Source organism: Pseudophryne corroboree, chromosome 6 (assembly GCF_028390025.1).
Source record: "Pseudophryne corroboree isolate aPseCor3 chromosome 6, aPseCor3.hap2, whole genome shotgun sequence".
NCBI lineage: Eukaryota > Metazoa > Chordata > Amphibia > Anura > Myobatrachidae > Pseudophryne > Pseudophryne corroboree.
Window position 1 is genome coordinate 256,550,289 of NC_086449.1, and position 22,446 is coordinate 256,572,734.

Genomic DNA, 22,446 nt, shown 5'->3' on the forward strand with positions numbered 1-22,446 from the left:
TTGCCGTATAATTCTCAATACTTTTGGTATGAGAGGCAGAGGAGGAAACACATACACCGACTGGTACACCCAAGGCGTTACCAGCGCGTCCACAGCTATTGCCTGCGGGTCTCTTGACCTGGCGCAATACCTGTCCAGTTTTTTGTTGAGGCGAGACGCCATCATGTCCACCATTGGTCTTTCCCAACGGGTTACAAGCATGTGGAAAACTTCTGGATGAAGTCCCCACTCTCCCGGGTGAAGGTCGTGTCTGCTGAGGAAGTCTGCTTCCCAGTTGTCCACTCCCGGGATGAACACTGCTGACAGTGCTATCACATGATTCTCTGCCCAGCGAAGAATCCTTGCAGCTTCTGCCATTGCACTCCTGCTTCTTGTGCCGCCCTGTCTGTTTACATGGGCGACTGCCGTGATGTTGTCCGACTGGATCAACACCGGTTTTCCTTGAAGCAGAGGTTCTGCCTGGCTTAGAGCATTGTAGATTGCTCTTAGTTCCAGAATGTTTATGTGAAGAGACGTTTCCAGGCTCGACCACACGCCCTGGAAGTTTCTTCCTTGTGTGACTGCTCCCCAGCCTCTCAGGCTGGCGTCCGTGGTCACCAGGATCCAATCCTGTATGCCGAATCTGCGGCCCTCCAATAGATGAGCACTCTGCAACCACCACAGAAGAGATACCCTTGTCCTTGGAGACAGGGTTATCCGCTGGTGCATCTGAAGATGCGACCCTGACCATTTGTCCAGCAGATCCCTCTGGAAAATTCTTGCGTGGAATCTGCCGAATGGAATTGCTTCGTAAGAAGCCACCATTTTTCCCAGGACTCTTGTGCATTGATGTACAGACACCTTTCCTGGTTTTAGGAGGTTCCTGACAAGTTCGGATAACTCCTTGGCTTTTTCCTCCGGGAGAAAAACCTTTTTCTGAACCGTGTCCAGAATCATCCCTAGGAACAGCAGACGTGTTGTCGGAATTAACTGGGATTTTGGAATATTCAGAATCCACCCGTGCTGCTTTAGCACTTCTTGAGACAGTGCTAATCCCATCTCTAGCTGTTCTCTGGACCTTGCCCTTATTAGGAGATCGTCCAAGTATGGGATAATTAATACGCCTTTTCTTTGAAGAAGAATCATCATCTCGGCCATTACCTTGGTAAAGACCCGAGGTGCCGTGGACAATCCAAACGGCAGCGTCTGAAACTGATAGTGACAGTTCTGTACGACGAACCTGAGGTACCCCTGGTGTGAGGGGTAAATTGGAACGTGGAGATACGCATCCTTGATGTCCAAGGATACCATAAAGTCCCCTTCTTCCAGGTTCGCTATCACTGCTCTGAGTGACTCCATCTTGAACTTGAACTTTTTTATGTACAGGTTCAAGGATTTCAGATTTAGAATAGGTCTTACCGAGCCATCCGGCTTCGGTACCACAAATAGAGTGGAATAATACCCCTTTCCTTGTTGTAAAAGAGGTACCTTGACAATCACCTGCTGAGAGTACAGCTTGTGAATGGCTTCCAAGACCGTCACCCTGTCGGAGGGGGACGTTGGTAAAGCAGACTTCAGGAAACGGCGAGGTGGATCCGTCTCTAGTTCCAACCTGTACCCCTGAGATATTATCTGCAGGATCCAGGGATCTACCTGCGAGTGAGCCCACTGCGCGCTGAAATTCTTGAGACGACCGCCCACCGCCCCCGAGTCCGCTTGAGAAGCCCCAGCGTCATGCTGAGGCTTTTGTAGAAGCGGGGGAGGGCTTCTGTTCCTGGGAAGGAGCTGCCTGTTGCAGTCTCTTCCCCCTTCCTCTGCCTCGTGGCAGATATGAATATCCCTTTGCTCTCTTGTTTTTAAAGGAACGAAAGGGCTGCGGTTGAAAAGTCGGTGTCTTTTTCTGTTGGGGAGTGACTTGAGGTAAAAAATAAGAATTTACTTACCGATAATTCTATTTCTCGTAGTCCGTAGTGGATGCTGGGGACTCCGTCAGGACCATGGGGAATAGCGGGCTCCGCAGGAGACAGGGCACATCCAAAAAGCTTTTTAGGTCACATGGTGTGCACTGGCTCCTCCCCCCATGACCCTCCTCCAAGCCTCAGTTAGGTACTGTGCCCGGACGAGCGTACACAATAAGGAAGGATCTTGAATCCCGGGTAAGACTCATACCAGCCACACCAATCACACCGTACAACTTGTGATCTGAACCCAGTTAACAGTATGATAACAAAACGAAGTAGCCTCTGAAAGATGGCTCACAACAATAGTAATAACCTGATTTTTGTAACAATAACTATGTACAAGCATTGCAGACAATCCGCACTTGGGATGGGCGCCCAGCATCCACTACGGACTACGAGAAATAGAATTATCGGTAAGTAAATTCTTATTTTCTCTAACGTCCTAGTGGATGCTGGGGACTCCGTCAGGACCATGGGGATTATACCAAAGCTCCCAAACGGGCGGGAGAGTGCGGATGACTCTGCAGCACCGAATGAGAGAACTCCAGGTCCTCCTTAGCCAGAGTATCAAATTTGTAAACTTTTACAAACGTGTTCTCCCCTGACCACGTAGTTGCTCGGCAAAGTTGTAATGCCGAGACCCCTCGGGCAGCCGCCCAAGATGCGCCCACTTTCCTAGTGGAGTGGGCCTTTACAGATTTAGGCTGTGGCAGGCCTGCCACAGAATGTGCAAGTTGGATTGTGCTACAGATCCAACGTGCAATCGTCTGTTTAGACGCAGGAGCACCCATCTTGTTGGATGCATACAATATAAACAGCAAGTCAGACTTTCTGACTCCAGCCGTCCTAAACTATATATATATAAATATATTTTTAGGGTCCTGACAACGTCTAGTAACTTGGAGTCCTCCAAGTCCCTAGTAGCCGCAGGCACCATAATAGGTTGTTTCAGGTGAAAACCTGACACCCCCTTAGGAAGAAAACTGGAGACGAGTCCCAGTTCTGCCCTGTCCGAATGGAAAATTAAATATGGCTTTTGTAAGACAAAGCCGCCCATTCTGACAATCGCCTGGCCGAGGCCAGGACCAACAGCATGGTCACTGTCCATGTGAGATATTGGTCAACAGCATGTTCACTTTCCATGTGAGATATTTCAAATCCACAGATTTGAGCGGTTCAAACCAATATGATTTTAAGGAATCCCAACACTATGTTGAGATCACACGGTGCCACTAAAGGCACAAAAAAGGGGTGTATATGCAATACTCCCTTGACAATCTGGACTTCAGGAACTGAAGTCAATTCTTTCCGGAAGAAATTCTACAGGGCCGAAACTTAAAACCTTAAAGAACCCCAATTTTAGGCTCAAAACACTCCTGTTTTCAGGAAGTGTAGAAATCGACCTAGTTGAATTTTCTTCGTGGGGCCTTCCTGGCCTCACCCACGCAACATATTTTCACCACATGTGGTGATGACGTTGTGCGGTCACCTCCTTCCTGGCTTTGACCAGGGTAGGTATGACCTCTTATGGAATGCCTTTTTCCTTCAGGATCCGGCATTCAACCGCCATGCCGTCAAACGCAGCCGCGGTAAGTCTTGGAATAGACATGGTACCTGCTGAAGCAAGTCCCTTCTTAGCTCCCCAGGCCCTTAGTCCTCTGTGAGCATCTCTTGAAGTTCCGGGTACCAAGTCCCTCTTGGCCAATCCGGAGTCACGAGTATAGTTCATACTCCTCTATGTCTTATAATTCTCAATACCTTGGTTATGAGAAGCAGAGGAGGGAACACATACACCGACTGTTACACCCACGGTGTTACCAGGACATCCACAGCTATCGCCTGAAGGTCTCATGACCTGGCGCAATACCTGTCCCGTTTTTTGTTCGGGCGGGACGCCATCATTTCCACCTTTGGTCTTTGCCAATGGTTCACAATCATGCGGAAAAACTTCCCTATGAAGTTCCCACTCTCCCGGGTGGAGGTCATGCCTGCTGAGGAAGTCTGCTTCCCAGTCGTCCACTCCCGGAGAGAACACTGCTGACAGTGCTATCACATGATTTTCCGCCTAGCGAAAAATCCTTGCAGTTTTTTCACTGCCCTCCAGCTTCTTGTGCCGCCCTTTCTGTTTACGTGGGCGACTGCCGTGATGTTATCCCACTGGATCAATACCGGCTGACCTTGAAGCAGAGGTCTTGCTAAGTTTAGAGCATTATAATTTTGCTCTTAACTCCATCTATGTGGAGAGAATTCTCCAGACTTGATCACACTTTCCTGGAAATTTTTTCCCTGTGTGACTGCTCCCCAGCCTCTCAGGCTGGCCTCCGTGGTCACCAGCATCCAATCCTGAATGCTGAATCTGTGGCCCTCTAGAAGATGAGCACTCTGTAATCACCACAGGAGAGACACCCTTGTCCTTAGATATAGGGTTATCCGCTGATGCATCTGAAGATGCGATCCGGACCATTTGTCCAGCAGATCCCACTGAAGAGTTCTTGCGTGAAATCTGCCGAATGGAATTGCTTCGTAATAAGCCACCATTTTTACCAGGACTCTTGTGCAATGATGCACTGACACTTTTCCTGGTTTTAGGAGGATCCCGATTAGCTCGGATAACTCCCTGGCTTTCTCCTCTGGGAGAAACACCTTTTTTTGGACTGTGTCCAGAATCATCCCTAGGAACAGTAGACGTGTCCTCGGAAAAGCTGCGATTTTGGAATATTTAGAATCCACTCGTGCTGTCGTAGAACTATTAAAGATAGTGCTACTCCGACCTCCAACTGTTCTCTGGACCTTGCCCTTATCAGGGAAGCGTACCAGTTTCTTTTAAGAAGAATCATCATTTCGGCCATTACCTTGGTAAAGACCCGTGGCGCCGTGGACAATCCAAACGGCAGCGTCTGAACTGATAGTGACAGTTCTGTACCACGAACCTGAGGTACCCTTGGTGAGAAGGGCAATTTTGGACATGTAGGTAAGTGTCCCTGATATCCAGTGACACCATATCGTCCCCTTCCTGGTTCGCTATCACTGCTCTGAGTGACTCCATCTTGATTTGAACGCTTGTATGTAAGTGTTCAAATATTTCAGATCTCACCGAGCCGTTTGGCTTCAGTACCACAATATAGTGTGGAATAATACCCCCTCCCTTGTTGTAGGAGGGGTACTTTGATTATCACCTGCTGGGAATACAGCCTGTGAATTGTTTCCAATACTACCTCCCTGTCGGAGGTAGACGTTGGTAAAACAGACCTCCGGAACTTGTGAGGAGGAGACATCTCGAATTTCCAATGTACACCTGGGATACTACATGTAGGATCCAGGAGTCCCCTTGCAAGTGAGCCCACTGCGTGCTGAAACTCTTGAGATGACCCCCTCCCGCACCTGAGTCCGCTTGTACTGCCCCAGCGTCATGCTGCGGACTTGGCAGAAGCTGTGAAGGGCTTCTGTTCCTGGGAATGGGCTGCTTGCTGCAGTCTTCTTCCCTTTCCTCTACCCCTGGGCAGATATGACTGGCCTTTGCCCGCCTGCCCGTATGGAGACGAAAGGACTGAGACTGAAAAGACTGTGTCCTTTTCTGTTGAGATGTGACTCGGGGTAACAAAAGGTGGATTTTTCAGCTGTTGCCATGGCCACCAGGTCCGATGGACCGCCCCTTTATACGGCAATACTTCCATGTGCCGTCTGGAATCTGCCTCACCTGACCACTGTCGTGTCTTCGTCTGGCAGATATGGACATCACATTTACTCTTGATGCCAGAATGCAAATATCCCTCTGCGCATCACGCATATATAGAAATGCATCCTTAAAATGCTCTATAGACAATAAAATCTTGTCCCTGTCAAGGGTATCAAAATTTTCAGTCAGGAAATCCGACCAAGCCCCCTCAGCGCTGCACATCCAGTCTGAGGCGATTGCTGGTCGTAGTATAACACCAGTATGTGTGTATATACTTCTTAGGCTATTTTTCAGCTTCTTATCAGCTGGCTCCTTGAGGGCGGCCGTATCTGGAGACGGTAACGCCACTTGTTTTTATAAGCGTGTGAGGGCCTTATCCACCCTAAGGTGTGTTTCCCAACTCGCCCTTACTTCTGGCGGGAAAGGGTATACCGCCCATAACTTTCTATCGGAGGAACCCCACGTATCACCACACACTTCATTTAATTTATCTGATTCAGGCAAAACTACAAGTAGTTTATTCACACCCTACAAAATACCCTTATTTGTGGTACTTGTAGTATCAGAAATATGTAACACCTCCTTCATGCCCTTAACATGTAACGTGTGGCCCTAAAGGAAAATACGTTTGTTTCTTCACCGTCGACACTGGAGTCAGTGTCCGTGAGGTAAATGGGCGTTTTTACAAGCCCCTGACGGTGTCTGAGACGCCTGGACAGGTACTAATTTGTTTGCCGGTCGTCTCATGTCGTCAACCGGCTTGCAGCGTGTTGACATGATCACGTACTTCCACAAGTAAGCCATCCATTCTGGTGTCGACTCCCTAGAGAGTGACATCACCATTACAGGCAATTTGCTCCGCCTCCTCACCAACATTTTCCTCATACATGTCGACACACACGTACCGACTTACAGCACACACACAGGGAATGCTCTGATAGAGGACAGGACCCACTAGCCCTTTGGGGAGACAGAGGGAGAGTTTGCCAGCACACACCAAAATGCTATAATTATACAGGGACAACCTTTATATAAGTGTTCCTCCCTTATAGCATTTAATATATATTTATATCGCCAAATCAGTGCCCCCCCTCTCTGTTTTAACCCTGTTTCTGTAGTGCAGTGCAGGGGAGAGCATGGGAGCCTTCCCCTCAGCCTTTCTGTGAGGGAAAATGGCGCTGTGTGCTGAGGAGAATAAGCTCCGCCCCTTTCTCGGCGGGCTTTTCCTCCCGGTTTTTTAAGAACTGGCCTGGGTTAAAATACATACATATAGCCTTAATGGCTATATGTGATGTATTTATTTTGCCAAATAGGTATTTATATTGCTGCCCAGGGCGCCCCCAGCAGCGCCCTGCACCCTCCGTGACCATGTCAGTGAGCCGTGTGACAACAATGGCGCACAGCTGCAGTGCTGTGCGCTACCTCTCTGAAGACTGTGAAGTCTTCTGCCGCCTGTTTCCGGACCTCCGTCTCTGCCGTCTTCAGCGTCTGTAAGGGGGATCGGCGGCGCGGCTCCGGGACGAACCCCAGGCTGACCTGTGTTCCGACTCCCTCTGGAGCTCAGTGTCCAGTAGCCTAAGATCCCAATCCATCCTGCACGCAGGTGAGTTGGAGATCTCTCCCCTAAGTCCCTCGTTGCAGTGATCCTGTTGCCAGCAGGAATCACTGAGTGAAAACCTAAAAAAAAAAACTTTTCCAAACAGCTCTTTAAGAGAGCCATCCAGATTGCACCCTTCTCGGACGGGCACAAAAACCTAACTGAGGCTTGGAGGAGGGTCATGGGGGGAGGAGCCAGTGCACACCATGTGACCTAAAAAGCTTTTTGGATGTGCCCTGTCTCCTGCGGAGCCCGCTATTCCCCATGGTCCTGACGGAGTCCCCAGCATCCACTAGGACGTTAGAGAAAGGTGGATTTCCCGGCTGTAGCCGTGGCCACCAAATCCGATAGACCAACACCAAATAACTCCTCCCCTTTATACGGCAAAACTTCCATATGCCGTTTTGAGTCCGCATCACCTGACCACTGTCGCGTCCATAAACTTCTTCTGGCCGAAATGGACATAGCACTTACCCGTGATGCCAGTGTGCAAATATCCCTCTGTGCATCACGCATATAAAGAAATGCATCCTTTATTTGCTCTAAAGACAGTAAAACATTGTCCCTATCCAGGGTATCAATATTTTCAATCAGGGACTCTGACCAAGCTACCCCAGCACTGCACATCCAGGCTGTCGCTATAGCTGGTCGTAGTATAACACCTGTATGTGTGTATATACTTTTTTGGATATTTTCCATCCTCCTATCTGCTGGATCTTTAAGTGCGGCCGTCTCAGGAGAGGGTAACGCCACTTGTTTTGATAAGCGTGTGAGCGCCTTGTCCACCCTAGGAGGTGTTTCCCAGCGCGCCCTAACCTCTGGCGGGAAAGGGTATAAAGCCAATAACTTCTTTGAAATTAGCAGTTTTTTATCGGGGGCAACCCACGCTTCATCACACACCTCATCTAATTCATCTGATTCAGGAAAAACTATAGGTAGTTTTTTCACACCCCACATAATACCCTGTTTTGTGGTACCTGTAGTATCAGCAATATGTAACGCCTCCTTCATTGCCAAAATCATATAACGTGTGGCCCTACTGGAAAATACGGTTGATTCGTCACCGTCGCCACTGGAATCAGTGCCTGTGTCTGGGTCCGTGTCGACCGACTGAGGTAACGGGCGTTTTACAGCCCCTGACGGTGTTTGAGGCGCCTGGACAGGTGCTAATTGATTGTCCGGCCGTCTCATGTCGTCAAACGACTGCTTTAGCGTGTTGACACTATCCCGTAATTCCATAAATAAAGCCATCCATTCTGGTGTCGACTCCCTAGGGGGTGACATCCCCATATTTGGCAATTGCTCCGCCTCCACACCAATATCGTCCTCATACATGTCGACACACACGTACCGACACACAGCAGACACACAGGGAATGCTCTTAAAGAAGACAGGACCCCACTAGCCCTTTGGGGAGACAGAGGGAGAGTTTGCCAGCACACACCAAAAGCGCTATATATGACAGGGATAGCCTTATAATAAGTGCTCCCTGTATAGCTGCTTTAATATATATATTTTTGCCACAATTTTGCCCCCCCTCTCTTGTTTTACCCTGTTTCTGTAGTGCAGTGCAGGGGAGAGCCTGGGAGCCTTCCTGACCAGCGGAGCTGTGTGAGGAAAATGGCGCTGTGTGCTGAGGAGATAGGCCCCGCCCCTTTTTCGGCGGGCTCGTCTCCCACTCTTTAACGGATTCTGGCAGGGGTTAAATATCTCCATATAGCCCCCGGAGGCTATATGTGAGGTATTTTTTGCCAAAAAATAGGTTTACATTGCCTCCCAGGGCGCCCCCCCTCCCAGCGCCCTGCACCCTCAGTGACTGCCGTGTGAAGTGTGCTGAGAGGAAATGGCGCACAGCTGCAGTGCTGTGCGCTACCTTAAGAAGACTGAGGAGTCTTCTGCCGCCGATTCTGGACCTTCTTCTCGTTTCAGCATCTGCAAGGGGGCCGGCGGCGAGGCTCCGGTGACCATCCAGGCTGTACCTGTGATCGTCCCTCTGGAGCTAATGTCCAGTAGCCAAAGAAGCCAATCCATCCTGCACGCAGGTGAGTTCACTTCTTCTCCCCTAAGTCCCTCGTTGCAGTGATCCTGTTGCCAGCAGGACTCACTGTAAAATAAAAAACCTAAGCTAAACTTTTCTAAGCAGCTCTTTAGGAGAGCCACCTAGATTGCACCCTTCTCGGCCGGGCACAAAAATCTAACTGAGGCTTGGAGGAGGGTCATAGGGGGAGGAGCCAGTACACACCACCTGATCGTAAAGCTTTACTTTTTGTGCCCTGTCTCCTGCGGAGCCGCTATTCCCCATGGTCCTTTCAGGAACCCCAGCATCCACTAGGACGATAGAGAAAATAGGGTTTTGGTCATAGATGCCAATTGCATTACTGTAATTATGTACTTCAGTATCTGGTGATGTTGTGTGATATTGAATACCTAATACACAGATTTCTGGTGGTAGGTTACAGTTGATTTTCTCCACAAGATTCGTGCATGATTCAAAGAGTCTTACAGAGACAACTTGAGCCAAAGCAGAAACTCCCTTTAAAGAAAACAAAACAATAAAGAAATTTGCATTAGTGTCTTCTACATAACAAAAAGAAAATACAGGTTGAGTATCCCAGATCTAAAATGCTTGGGACCAGATATCGGGTTTTTCCATATTTTGGAATAATTGCATACCATAATGAGATATCATGGTGATGGGACATAAGTCTAAGCACAGAATGCATTTATGTTTCATATACACCTTATACACACAGCCTGATGGTCATTTTAGCCAATTTTTTAAAATAACTTTGTGCATTAAACAAAGTGTGTGTACATTCACAGAATTCATTTATGTTTCATATACACCTAATACACACAGCCTGAAGGTCATTTAATACAATACAATATTTGGATATGGGATACTCAACCTGTATAATAAAATATTCCAGTATACGGTAGTATAACTGCTGTCTGCATTATGGAAGAGTTAATTTAAATGAAAACTAAATATATTTATTTTAAACGGCCACTAAATCCTACTATTAAAATGTTTAGGATTATGAACCACGAAGGTGAACTACAGTGTGTGGTTTTAACCTGGCATTTCATGCCACCTCAGGTAAAAAGCAAAGTATTACCTCTATATTCTATTACATACAGCTGAAACACCTCCTACAATTTCAGCACAGCACCCGGATAGGATCTGAGTTATGGTGACATCACTGGTTTTGCTTGAATCAACCAAGCAACACAGAGCATTTCAATAAAGCAAGTTTGCCCAACTGTCATTCAAACTGCGGTAACTAGATGAGGCAAAAAGTGTTTGGTTTAGATTAGATTTTCAAGTCTGACTCGTTATTGCTATATTACAGATACCTCAAGTATGATCCTAGAGTACCTTTGCTATATTCAATACTACAAACCTCACGACAGAGACCATTACTCAAATGCAGATATTGGCCTGTGGAAGAAGAAAGGAGTCATCAAGTAAACTATAGTTCTTGTTGATATAAATAAATATATATATATACATATATATAGTACAGTGGTTAACATTGCTAACTCAAAGCTCTGGGCCATGGGTTTGTTTGCCACCGGGTCACTATCTGTGTCCTGGGTTTATACCAAGTGCTCCAGTTTGTACCCAAGGCCCAATGATGTACTGTAATACCCCTTTCAGGAAACAACCCAGGGTCTGACTCTGGATTCGGCACACTGTTCCAAGCCGAGTCAGGCCCTGTTCACACTGCGGCACCGTTTACATTGCACACGGATGCAGTGTTAAATCATCTGGCGGCACCTGGAGATGACATTATCTACAAGCATCTGTGAGCTGGTTCTTTATGGGGTTTGAACAGGATCCGGGATGGAATTACCCGGGTTACCCATTAACACTGCCCGTAACCTTGGTCCTTCCAGTGTTAAACCCAGGTTGCTACCTGGGTTGAAATGCCGGGTCACTGGATCTGGGTTTTTATGGAGACTCTTTCACAAAGAGACGTGACCCGTGTTAACCCGGGTTAAAGCGACAGTGTGAAAGGGGTATAAGTGTAAATTTATTGGCTTGTAACAAAAACAGATAAGTTTGTGAATGGGTGTGAGGACTTTAGAATGTCAGCTCCAATTTTGCATGGACACCATCATTTGTTGGTGCTCTACAAATAAGCAATAACAAATTAGATTTTAATATAGATTTTTATTAGTGGATTTCAGAGTATGCTCTTTAATAACTAAGCTCCATAACCAGTACATTTTCTTATACAAAGTATGAAGGCAAAACCAGTGCAAAAAACACAGCCTGGAACACTCAGGCTGGGTACACATCAGGCGATATACTGGACAATATATCTCGTTCTTGCGCGATCTAGAACCATATATTGTCCATATCGCTCAGTGTGTACCTGCGATTGCACACTCCGGCCCGGTGTCAGCGGGGTCTTCTCATCTGATGAGCTGCACGTCAGATGGTCCAATTTTGCTGACAGCAGCATACTGGTGAGTGCGGCGTGTGGCAGTATATCGCATGACCGTACACAGTCTCTTCTACAAGCAGCCTTCTTGCATATAGGATTACAGCATGAACATTGGTTTTCTTTTTCTTGTTCATCACTGGTATTTGTATTTCAACTAGAGATGAGCGGGTTCGGTTCCTCGGAATCCGAACCCGCCCGAACTTCATGTTTTTTTACACGGGTCCGAGCGACTCGGATCTTCCCACCTTGCTCGGTTAACCCGAGCGCGCCCGAACGTCATCATCCCGCTGTCGGATTCTCGCGAGGCTCGGATTCTATCGCGAGACTCGGATTCTATATAAGGAGCCGCGCGTCGCCGCCATTTTCACACGTGCATTGAGATTGATAGGGAGAGGACGTGGCTGGCGTCCTCTCCGTTTATAGAGAAGAGAGTGAGACTAGAGTAGAGAGAGACACAGTATTTACTTTAGTAATTTTGGGGAGCATTAGGAGGAGTACTACTACTTGCTGAAGTGATAGTGTGACTGTATATCTGACTTGTGGGGGAGACAGTGGGGAGCAGTTAGAGTCTGAGAGCAGGAGTACATATTTTAACGTACAGTGCACACTTTTGCTGCCAGAGTGCCACACTGCCATTGTGACCACACTGACCACCAGTATATATTGTGATTGTCTGCTTAGGAGTACTACTTGCAAGTTGCTGATAGTGTGACCAGTGACCTGACCACCAGTTTAATTAATCACCACCAGTTTAATATATATATATATATATATATATATATATATATATATATATAATTGTATATAATATATATATAATTGTATACCACCTACCCGTGTTTTTTTTTTTTTCTTTCTTCTTGATACATACTACTATAGTAGCTTACTGTAGCAGTCTGCGGTGCTGCTGAGCTGACAGTGTCCAGCAGGTCCGTCATCAGTCATTACATAATAAATATATATACCTGTCCGGCTGCAGTACTAGTGATATTATATATATATATATATATATTAATTTCATCTCATTATCATCCAGTCTATATTAGCAGCAGACACAGTACGGTAGTCCACGGCTGTAGCTACCTCTGTGTCGGCAGTCGCTGGTCCATCCATAATTGTATACCACCTACCCGTGGTTTTTTTTTTTTCTTTCTTCTTGATACATACTACTATAGTAGCTAACTGTAGCAGTCTGCGGTGCTGCTGAGCTGACAGTGTCCATCAGGTCCGTCATCAGTCATTACATAATAAATATATATACCTGTCCGGCTGCAGTACTAGTGATATTATATATATATATTAATTTCATCTCATTATCATCCAGTCTATATTAGCAGCAGACACAGTACGGTAGTCCACGGCTGTAGCTACCTGTGTCGGCAGTCGCTGGTCCATCCATAATTGTATACCACCTACCCGTGTTTTTTTTTTTTTCTTTCTTCTTGATACATACTACTATAGTAGCTTACTGTAGCAGTCTGCGGTGCTGCTGAGCTGACAGTGTCCAGCAGGTCCGTCATCAGTCATTACATAATAAATATATATACCTGTCCGGCTGCAGTACTAGTGATATTATATATATATATATATATATTAATTTCATCTCATTATCATCCAGTCTATATTAGCAGCAGACACAGTACGGTAGTCCACGGCTGTAGCTACCTCTGTGTCGGCAGTCGCTGGTCCATCCATAATTGTATACCACCTTCCCGTGGTTTTTTTTTTTCTTTCTTCTTGATACATACTGTCACAACTGAGGGCCTGAGCTGACGGGAGGCAGCCTCAGTTGTAGGGGCTGAGATGTACCGGAACCTGGGAGGTTGTATCAGACCCCTGGACATGTAAGTAACATGAATAATAACTGCCCGAAGGTGTGACCACGACAACTTGGATAAAAGTCAATGATGTTTATTATGACAACTCCGCAACACAGCAGCAGTAAAAGAAAACGTAAAAGTCAGCAAAGAATAAATACAGTTCCTGGGTACTACAGGATGGCAGGAGCCACAGGGCACTGGTAGTGTGAGATAGTTCTTATGATCTTCTAGATGGAAAGTCCTTACCAGGCCCGACTGTAGCAATGGAGATAACCCAGGATTGTGCCAGCTGGTGTTCCAGGAAAAGCTGGGTTGCTGAAGATAAAACAGCTGCTGTGGATACTGGCTGGAACCAGACTGTTGTTAGCACGGAGTGGATACTGGCTGGAACCAGTTAAATAATAAATGAACTTGGGAGCGATGAAATATGAACTGAAATGTAGAACTTGAGAGCGGAGAAATAATAATACCGGTGGAGAGTGGTAAAGTGTAGAAAGGACACCGGCCCTTTAAGGGAAGCTGTACTCTGCTGGAAGCTGAGCTGGAAGCAGGTAATGTTGTAGCTGGAAACAGATGAATCCACAATGGATTGGAGAGTCAGGCTACACCGCAGGTGGAATGCTGGTGCGGGTCTCTATGGTGGAAGTCTTGAGACAGGAGCTGGAACCTGGAAGACAATCACAGGAGAGAGACAAACAGGAACTAGGTTTGACAACCAAAGCACTGACGCCTTCCTTGCTCAGGCACAGTGTATTTATACCTGCAGCAAGGAAGGGATTGGCTAGGCAATTATGCAGATTATCAATACTGAGAACAGATTGGTGGAAATGATCAGCTGACAGAATCCAAGATGGCTGCGCCCATGCAGACACTTGGAGGAAAGTTTGGTTTGTAATCCATATGGTAATGAAAACAGTAATGGCGGCGCCGGCCACCGGAGACAGGAGGCGCCAGGCTGACAGATGCACATCCAACCACGCGGACACAGCGGAGGCCGCGGCTGACGTAATCGCCACTCAGACACTCTGCATGCAGAAGTTCAGGGACGGCGGCGGAGGCCGCGGGAGACGCCATGCCAGGTGTAATATGGCGTTTACTGTGACAGCGTCCCAGAGTGACAGGAGAGGATACAGGAATGTACACATCAGGATAACAGATGGGATCCGGTCCTGGAGCGCTGAGCCAGCCTTAGGAGGCATCTGATGGGTAAGAAATGGCGTCCAGATACCCGGATCGTGACAGCACCACCCCCTTTAGGAGTGGCCCCAGGACACTTCTTTGGCTTTTGAGGAAACTTGGAATGGAATCTCCGGACCAAGGCAGGAGCATGGACATCAGAAGCATTGGTCCATGAACGTTCCTCAGGACCATAACCCTTCCAGTCAATAAGATATTGTAGTTGACCGTAACGGTGACGTGAGTCCAGGATCTTGGCCACTTCATACTCAACGCCTCGTTGAGTTTGGACTTTCGGAGTTGGAGGAAGTGAGGAATGAAACCGATTCAAGATCAGCGGTTTCAACAGGGAAACATGGAATGTCCTGGGTATTTTTAAGAAGGGAGGCAACTGGAGTCTGTAAGCAACAGGATTGATGACTTGTTCAATCTTGAAAGGACCGATATAGCGAGGTGCAAACTTCATACTGGGAACTCTTAACCTCAAATTCTTCGTGGATAACCATACCCGATCACCCACCTTGAGAGCAGGAACTGCTCGACGCTTCTTATCCGCAAACTTCTTGTACCTGAACGATGCCTTGAGCAGAGCTGATCGTACGCTCTTCCAGATATTGGCAAACTGATGCAAGGTGATATCCACTGCGGGAACAGAAGTTGCTGGAAGCGGTTGGAACTCAGGGACTTTAGGGTGGAATCCAAAGTTAGTGAAGAATGGTGTTGAAGCAGATGAAGAATGATACTGGTTGTTATGACAGAACTCGGCCCAGGGAAGTAATTGAACCCAGTCATCTTGAGAGGAGGACACATAGATGCGGAGGAAGGCCTCCAAGTCCTGATTCACCCTCTCGGTTTAACTATTGGTCTGAGGATGGTAAGCCGTGGAAAACTTTAGCTTGATTTGGAGGACTTGACATAAACTTCGCCAGAATTTGGCTGTGAATTGAACTCCCCGATCTGAGATAATTTCTTCAGGAAGACCGTGGCGTCGGAAGATCTCTTGTATGAATACTTGAGCCAACTTGGAAGCTGACGGAAGACCGGTGAGAGGAATGAAGTGTGCCATCTTGGTGAACCGGTCAACTACCACCCAGATGGTATTGAACTTGTTGCACATGGGTAAGTCTGTAATGAAATCCATCGACAAGTGGGTCCATGGTCGACGGGGAACGGATAGTGGAACCAGTTGCCCCGCAGGCGACTGGCGGGATACTTTATGTTGGGCACACTTTGGGCAAGATGCAATAAACTCCAAGACGTCCTTTTTCAGAGTTGGCCACCAATAGGACCTAGAGATAAACTCCAGGGTTTTTTGGATACCTGTATGTCCGGCAAAACGGGAAGCATGGGCCCAATGCATGAGCTTCTTCCTTAGCATCGGCTTCACAAAACTTTTCCCTGATGGGGGCGTAGAGTCCATCCCTACCGTGGAGAATGCCAACGGATTTATAATAGGATGCTTGTCTGAAGACTCTGACTCATTTTCTTGCTCCCATGAGCGGGAAAGGGCATCGGCCTTGCGATTCTGAGAGCCCGGACAGAACTGGAGTTTAAAGTCGAACCTGGAAAAGAAAAGTGCCCATCTGGCCTGACGAGGGTTGAGACATTGTGCGCCCTTCAGGTATAAAAGGTTCTTGTGGTCTGTAAGTATGGTGATTGAATGAGAAGCTCCCTCCAACAGATACCTCCACTCTTCTAGAGCGAGCTTGATGGCTAGCAACTCCTGGTCGCCAATGGCATAGTTGCGCTCAGCTGGGGAGAACTTCCGGGAGAAGAAACTGCAAGGGTGTAAATGGCCATCTTTAGCCCTCTGAGATAACACCGCTCCTACTCCAACGGAGGAGGCATCTACCTCTAAGATGAAAGGAGAGTCGATGTCAGGCTGTTTCAGAACAGGCGCAGAGATGAACCTTTGTTTTAAAAGATGAAATCCTTGCATGGCTTCTTCAGACCACTTGGACGGGTTAGCACCCTTCTTAGTGAAAGCAGTAATAGGTGCCACAATGGTGGAAAAGTCTTGTATAAACTTTCGGTAATAGTTGGCGAACCCTAAGAACCTCTGGACCCCTTTGAGGGTTAAGGGTACCGGCCAATTTTGGATTGCTTGTAGTTTCTCAGGATCCATCTCTAGTCCGGAACCGGACACAATGTACCCTAGAAACGGAATGGACTTGACTTCAAAGACGCATTTTTCTAATTTGCAATAGAGATGATTGACACGGAGACGGGACAGAACCTCTTTAACCCAAAAACGATGTTCCTCTAAATCGTTGGCAAAAATGAGGATATCGTCTAGATAGACCACGACATGACGGTATAGAATGTCTCTGAAGATCTCATTGACAAAATGCTGGAAGACAGCTGGAGCATTGCTCAATCCGAAGGGCATGACGAGGTACTCATAATGTCCGTCACGGGTGTTAAAGGCGGTCTTCCACTCGTCACCCTCACGGATCCGGATGAGATTGTATGCACCTCGCAAGTCCAGCTTTGTAAAGATGGTAGCTCCGCTAACTCTGTCAAAGAGCTCAGTAATCAGGGGTAAAGGATAACGGTTCTTGATGGTAATGTCGTTCAAACCTCTGTAGTCGATGCACGGCCGCAGACCACCATCTTTCTTTTTTACAAAAAAGAAGCCTGCGCCGGCTGGAGAAGAAGAAGGTCGAATGAACCCCTTTACTAGGTTCTCTTTAATATATTCCTCCATAGAATGCGTCTCAGGCAGAGACAACGGATAAGTTCGGCCTCGAGGTGGAACCTTCCCTGGAACGAGATCAATCGGACAGTCCCATTCTCTATGAGGAGGAAGGATATCAGCAGAAGCTTTACTGAACACATCCGTGAAATCTTGATATGGAGGAGGTGGAACATCAGACGACCTGGGGGAGGAAGAACAGACAGGCAATACTTTAAACAAACATGTCTCAGCACAGGAGGAACCCCATGCCAGGATTTGCGTAGTCGTCCAATCAATTGTAGGATTGTGAAGACGGAGCCATGGAAGGCCCAGGACCACAGGATGTGTGGCTCTTGGAATCACTAAAAAAGAAATAAGTTCGGAATGAAGAACTCCCACTCTCAGACGAACTGGTAGAGTCCTTAAAGAAATAACTGCATCAAAAATTTTGCTGCCATCCACGGCAGTTAAAGAAATGGACGAAGGAAGTCTCTCGGTGGGTAGGGACCACCGTTTAACATAGGCTTCGGTAATAAAGTTCCCAGCTGCTCCGGAATCAAGGAGGGCAATGACGTTCCGATAACGTTGAGCAACTTGAAGCGAGACTGGGAGATTACAATCTTGAGGAGATGGAGAGGAGATCATTACTCCTAGCCGGCCCTCTTCTTGGCGAGCTAGGATTTGGAGTTTCCCGGACGTTTGGGACAGGCATTAATGGTGTGAGACGGAGCTGCACAATAGAGACAGAGAAACTCGGAGAGACGTCTTCGGCGCTCAGCAGGAGTTAAACGGGAACGGCCAAGTTGCATGGGCTCATCTTTAGATGGTGACAGTTGACGAGGAGGAGGAGCAGAAGATTTTGGAGCAGATGATCTTCCACGCTCAGTTGCTCTCTCTCTGAAACGTAAATCAACTTTCGTGCAGAGTGAGATTAGCTCATCTAACTTAGAAGATAAGTCTCTGGTAGCTAACTCATCTTTAATACGCTCAGATAAGCCATGCCAGAATGCAGCATACAGGGCCTCGTCGTTCCATGCCAGTTCGGATGCCAGGATCTGGAACTGTATCAGATATTGTCCTACAGTACGTGACCCCTGGCGTAAACGGAGAATCTCGGATGAAGCTGAGGTTACCCGGCCTGGCTCGTCGAAGATGCGCCTGAATGTTGACACGAAGGCAGTGTAGGAAGATAGCAGGGTGTCGGACCTCTCCCATAACGGTGATGCCCAATCAAGGGCTGAGCCACTGAGAAGAGAAATAATGTAGGCAATTTTTGTACGGTCACTGGGAAAATTGCCAGGTTGTAGCTCAAACTGAATCTCACACTGGTTGAGAAATCCCCTGCAGAATCTTGGAGATCCGTCAAATTTTGCTGGCGTTGGAAGATGAAGACGTGGAGCAGAAATGGGTAAGGTGGGTGGGGTTATAGCTGGAGTCACTGTGGTTGACGCACCAGACGCGCCTGATCCACGGAGAGTTGTCTGAATCCCATCCAGCCGAGTAGAGAGATCCTGGAGACAGCGGATGATGTGGCCCTGTGCAGCCTCCTGATGTTCTAGTCGGGCTGCCAGTTCTTGCATCGGCCTGGCCGCTTGATCCTGGTCTCCGGCTGGATTCATTAGGTCAGTGCTTACTGTCACAACTGAGGGCCTGAGCTGACGGGAGGCAGCCTCAGTTGTAGGGGCTGAGATGTACCGGAACCTGGGAGGTTGTATCAGACCCCTGGACATGTAAGTAACATGAATAATAACTGCCCGAAGGCGTGACCACGACAACTTGGATAAAAGTCAATGATGTTTATTATGACAACTCCGCAACACAGCAGCAGTAAAAGAAAACGTAAAAGTCAGCAAAGAATAAATACAGTTCCTGGGTACTACAGGATGGCAGGAGCCACAGGGCACTGGTAGTGTGAGATAGTTCTTATGATCTTCTAGATGGAAAGTCCTTACCAGGCCCGACTGTAGCAATGGAGATAACCCAGGATTGTGCCAGCTGGTGTTCCAGGAAAAGCTGGGTTGCTGAAGATAAAACAGCTGCTGTGGATACTGGCTGGAACCAGACTGTTGTTAGCACGGAGTGGATACTGGCTGGAACCAGTTAAATAATAAATGAACTTGGGAGCGATGAAATATGAACTGAAATGTAGAACTTGAGAGCGGAGAAATAATAATACCGGTGGAGAGTGGTAAAGTGTAGAAAGGACACCGGCCCTTTAAGGGAAGCTGTACTCTGCTGGAAGCTGAGCTGGAAGCAGGTAATGTTGTAGCTGGAAACAGATGAATCCACAATGGATTGGAGAGTCAGGCTACACCGCAGGTGGAATGCTGGTGCGGGTCTCTATGGTGGAAGTCTTGAGACAGGAGCTGGAACCTGGAAGACAATCACAGGAGAGAGACAAACAGGAACTAGGTTTGACAACCAAAGCACTGACGCCTTCCTTGCTCAGGCACAGTGTATTTATACCTGCAGCAAGGAAGGGATTGGCTAGGCAATTATGCAGATTATCAATACTGAGAACAGATTGGTGGAAATGATCAGCTGACAGAATCCAAGATGGCTGCGCCCATGCAGACACTTGGAGGAAAGTTTGGTTTGTAATCCATATGGTAATGAAAACAGTAATGGCGGCGCCGGCCACCGGAGACAGGAGGCGCCAGGCTGACAGATGCACATCCAACCACGCGGACACAGCGGAGGCCGCGGCTGACGTAATCGCCACTCAGACACTCTGCATGCAGAAGTTCAGGGACGGCGGCGGAGGCCGCGGGAGACGCCATGCCAGGTGTAATATGGCGTTTACTGTGACAGCGTCCCAGAGTGACAGGAGAGGATACAGGAATGTACACATCAGGATAACAGATGGGATCCGGTCCTGGAGCGCTGAGCCAGCCTTAGGAGGCATCTGATGGGTAAGAAATGGCGTCCAGATACCCGGATCGTGACACATACTACTATAGTAGCTTACTGTAGCAGTCTGCGGTGCTGCTGAGCTGACAGTGTCCAGCAGGTCCGTCATCAGTCATTACATAATAAATATATATACCTGTCCGGCTGCAGTACTAGTGATATTATATATATATATATATATATTAATTTCATCTCATTATCATCCAGTCTATATTAGCAGCAGACACAGTACGGTAGTCCACGGCTGTAGCTACCTCTGTGTCGGCAGTCGCTGGTCCATCCATAAGTATACTAGTATCCATCCATCTCCATTGTTTACCTGAGGTGCCTTTTAGTTGTGCCTATTAAAATATGGAGAACACAAATGTTGAGGTTCCAAAATTAGGGAAAGATCAAGATCCACTTCCACCTCGTGCTGAAGCTGCTGCCACTAGTCATGGCCGAGACGATGAAATGCCAGCAACGTCGTCTGCCAAGGCCGATGCCCAATGTCATAGTACAGAGCATGTAAAATCCAAAACACCAAATATCAGTAAAAAAAGGACTCCAAAATCTAAAATAAAATTGTCGGAGAAGCGTAAACTTGCCAATATGCCATTTACCACACGGAGTGGCAAGGAACGGCTGAGGCCCTGGCCTATGTTCATGGCTAGTGGTTCAGCTTCACATGAGGATGGAAGCACTCAGCCTCTCGCTAGAAAAATGAAAAGACTCAAGCTGGCAAAAGCACCGCAAAGAACTGTGCGTTCTTCGAAATCACAAATCCACAAGGAGAGTCCAATTGTGTCGGTTGCGATGCCTGACCTTCCCAACACTGGACGTGAAGAGCATGCGCCTTTCACCATTTGCACGCCCCCTGCAAGTGCTGGAAGGAGCACCCGCAGTCCAGTTCCAGATAGTCAGATTGAAGATGTCAGTGTTGAAGTACACCAGGATGAGGAGGATATGGGTGTTGCTGGCGCTGGGGAGGAAATTGACCAGGAGGATTCTGATGGTGAGGTGGTTTGTTTAAGTCAGGCACCCGGGGAGACACCTGTTGTCCGTGGGAGCAATAGGGCCGTTGACATGCCTGGTGAAAATACCAAAAAAATCAGCTCTTCGGTGTGGAAGTATTTCAACAGAAATGCGGACAACATTTGTCAAGCCGTGTGTTGCCTTTGTCAAGCTGTAATAAGTAGGGGTAAGGACGTTAACCACCTCGGAACATCCTCCCTTATACGTCACCTGCAGCGCATTCATAATAAGTCAGTGACAAGTTCAAAAACTTTGGGCAACAGCGGAAGCAGTCCACTGACCAGTAAATCCCTTCCTCTTGTAACCAAGCTCACGCAAACCACCCCACCAACTCCCTCAGTGTCAATTTCCTCCTTCCCCAGGAATGCCAATAGTCCTGCAGGCCATGTCACTGGCAATTCTGACGAGTCCTCTCCTGCCTGGGATTCCTCCGATGCATCCTTGCGTGTAACGCCTACTGCTGCTGGCGCTGCTGTTGTTGCTGCTGGGAGTCGATGGTCATCCCAGAGGGGAAGTCGTAAGCCCACTTTTACTACTTCCACCAAGCAATTGACTGTCCAACAGTCCTTTGCGAGGAAGATGAAATATCACAGCAGTCATCCTGTTGCAAAGCGGATAACTGAGGCCTTGACAACTATGTTGGTGTTAGACGTGCGTCCGGTATCCGCCGTTAGTTCACAGGGAACTAGACAATTTCTTGAGGTAGTGTGCCCCCGTTACCAAATACCATCTAGGTTCCACTTCTCTAGGCAGGCGATACCGAGAATGTACACGGACGTCAGAAAAAGACTCACCAGTGTCCTAAAAAATGCAGTTGTACCCAATGTCCACTTAACCACGGACATGTGGACAAGTGGAGCAGGGCAGGGTCAGGACTATATGACTGTGACAGCCCACTGGGTAGATGTATGGACTCCCGCCGCAAGAACAGCAGCGGCGGCACCAGTAGCAGCATCTCGCAAACGCCAACTCTTTCCTAGGCAGGCTACGCTTTGTATCACCGGTTTCCAGAATACGCACACAGCTGAAAACCTCTTACGGCAACTGAGGAAGATCATCGCGGAATGGCTTACCCCAATTGGACTCTCCTGTGGATTTGTGGCATCGGACAACGCCAGCAATATTGTGTGTGCATTAAATATGGGCAAATTCCAGCACGTCCCATGTTTTGCACATACCTTG

General features: G+C 47.7%; 1 protein-coding gene across 6 annotated transcripts in view; it reads right to left on the minus strand.

Annotated features, from left to right (window-relative positions):
* The window catches only part of STARD5 (StAR related lipid transfer domain containing 5), a 135,611-nt gene that overhangs the window by 49,328 nt on the left and 63,837 nt on the right, over positions 1 to 22,446 (minus strand). For 5 of the 6 annotated variants that reach the window (XM_063925934.1, XM_063925937.1, XM_063925936.1 and 2 more), the window contains one exon: positions 9,641 to 9,746. The exons of the other annotated variant lie outside the window; for it this stretch is intronic. In XM_063925934.1, the coding sequence (XP_063782004.1) occupies positions 9,641 to 9,746 (106 nt within the window). The remainder of the gene's footprint in view (positions 1 to 9,640; positions 9,747 to 22,446) is intronic. 6 annotated transcript variants of the gene reach the window in all.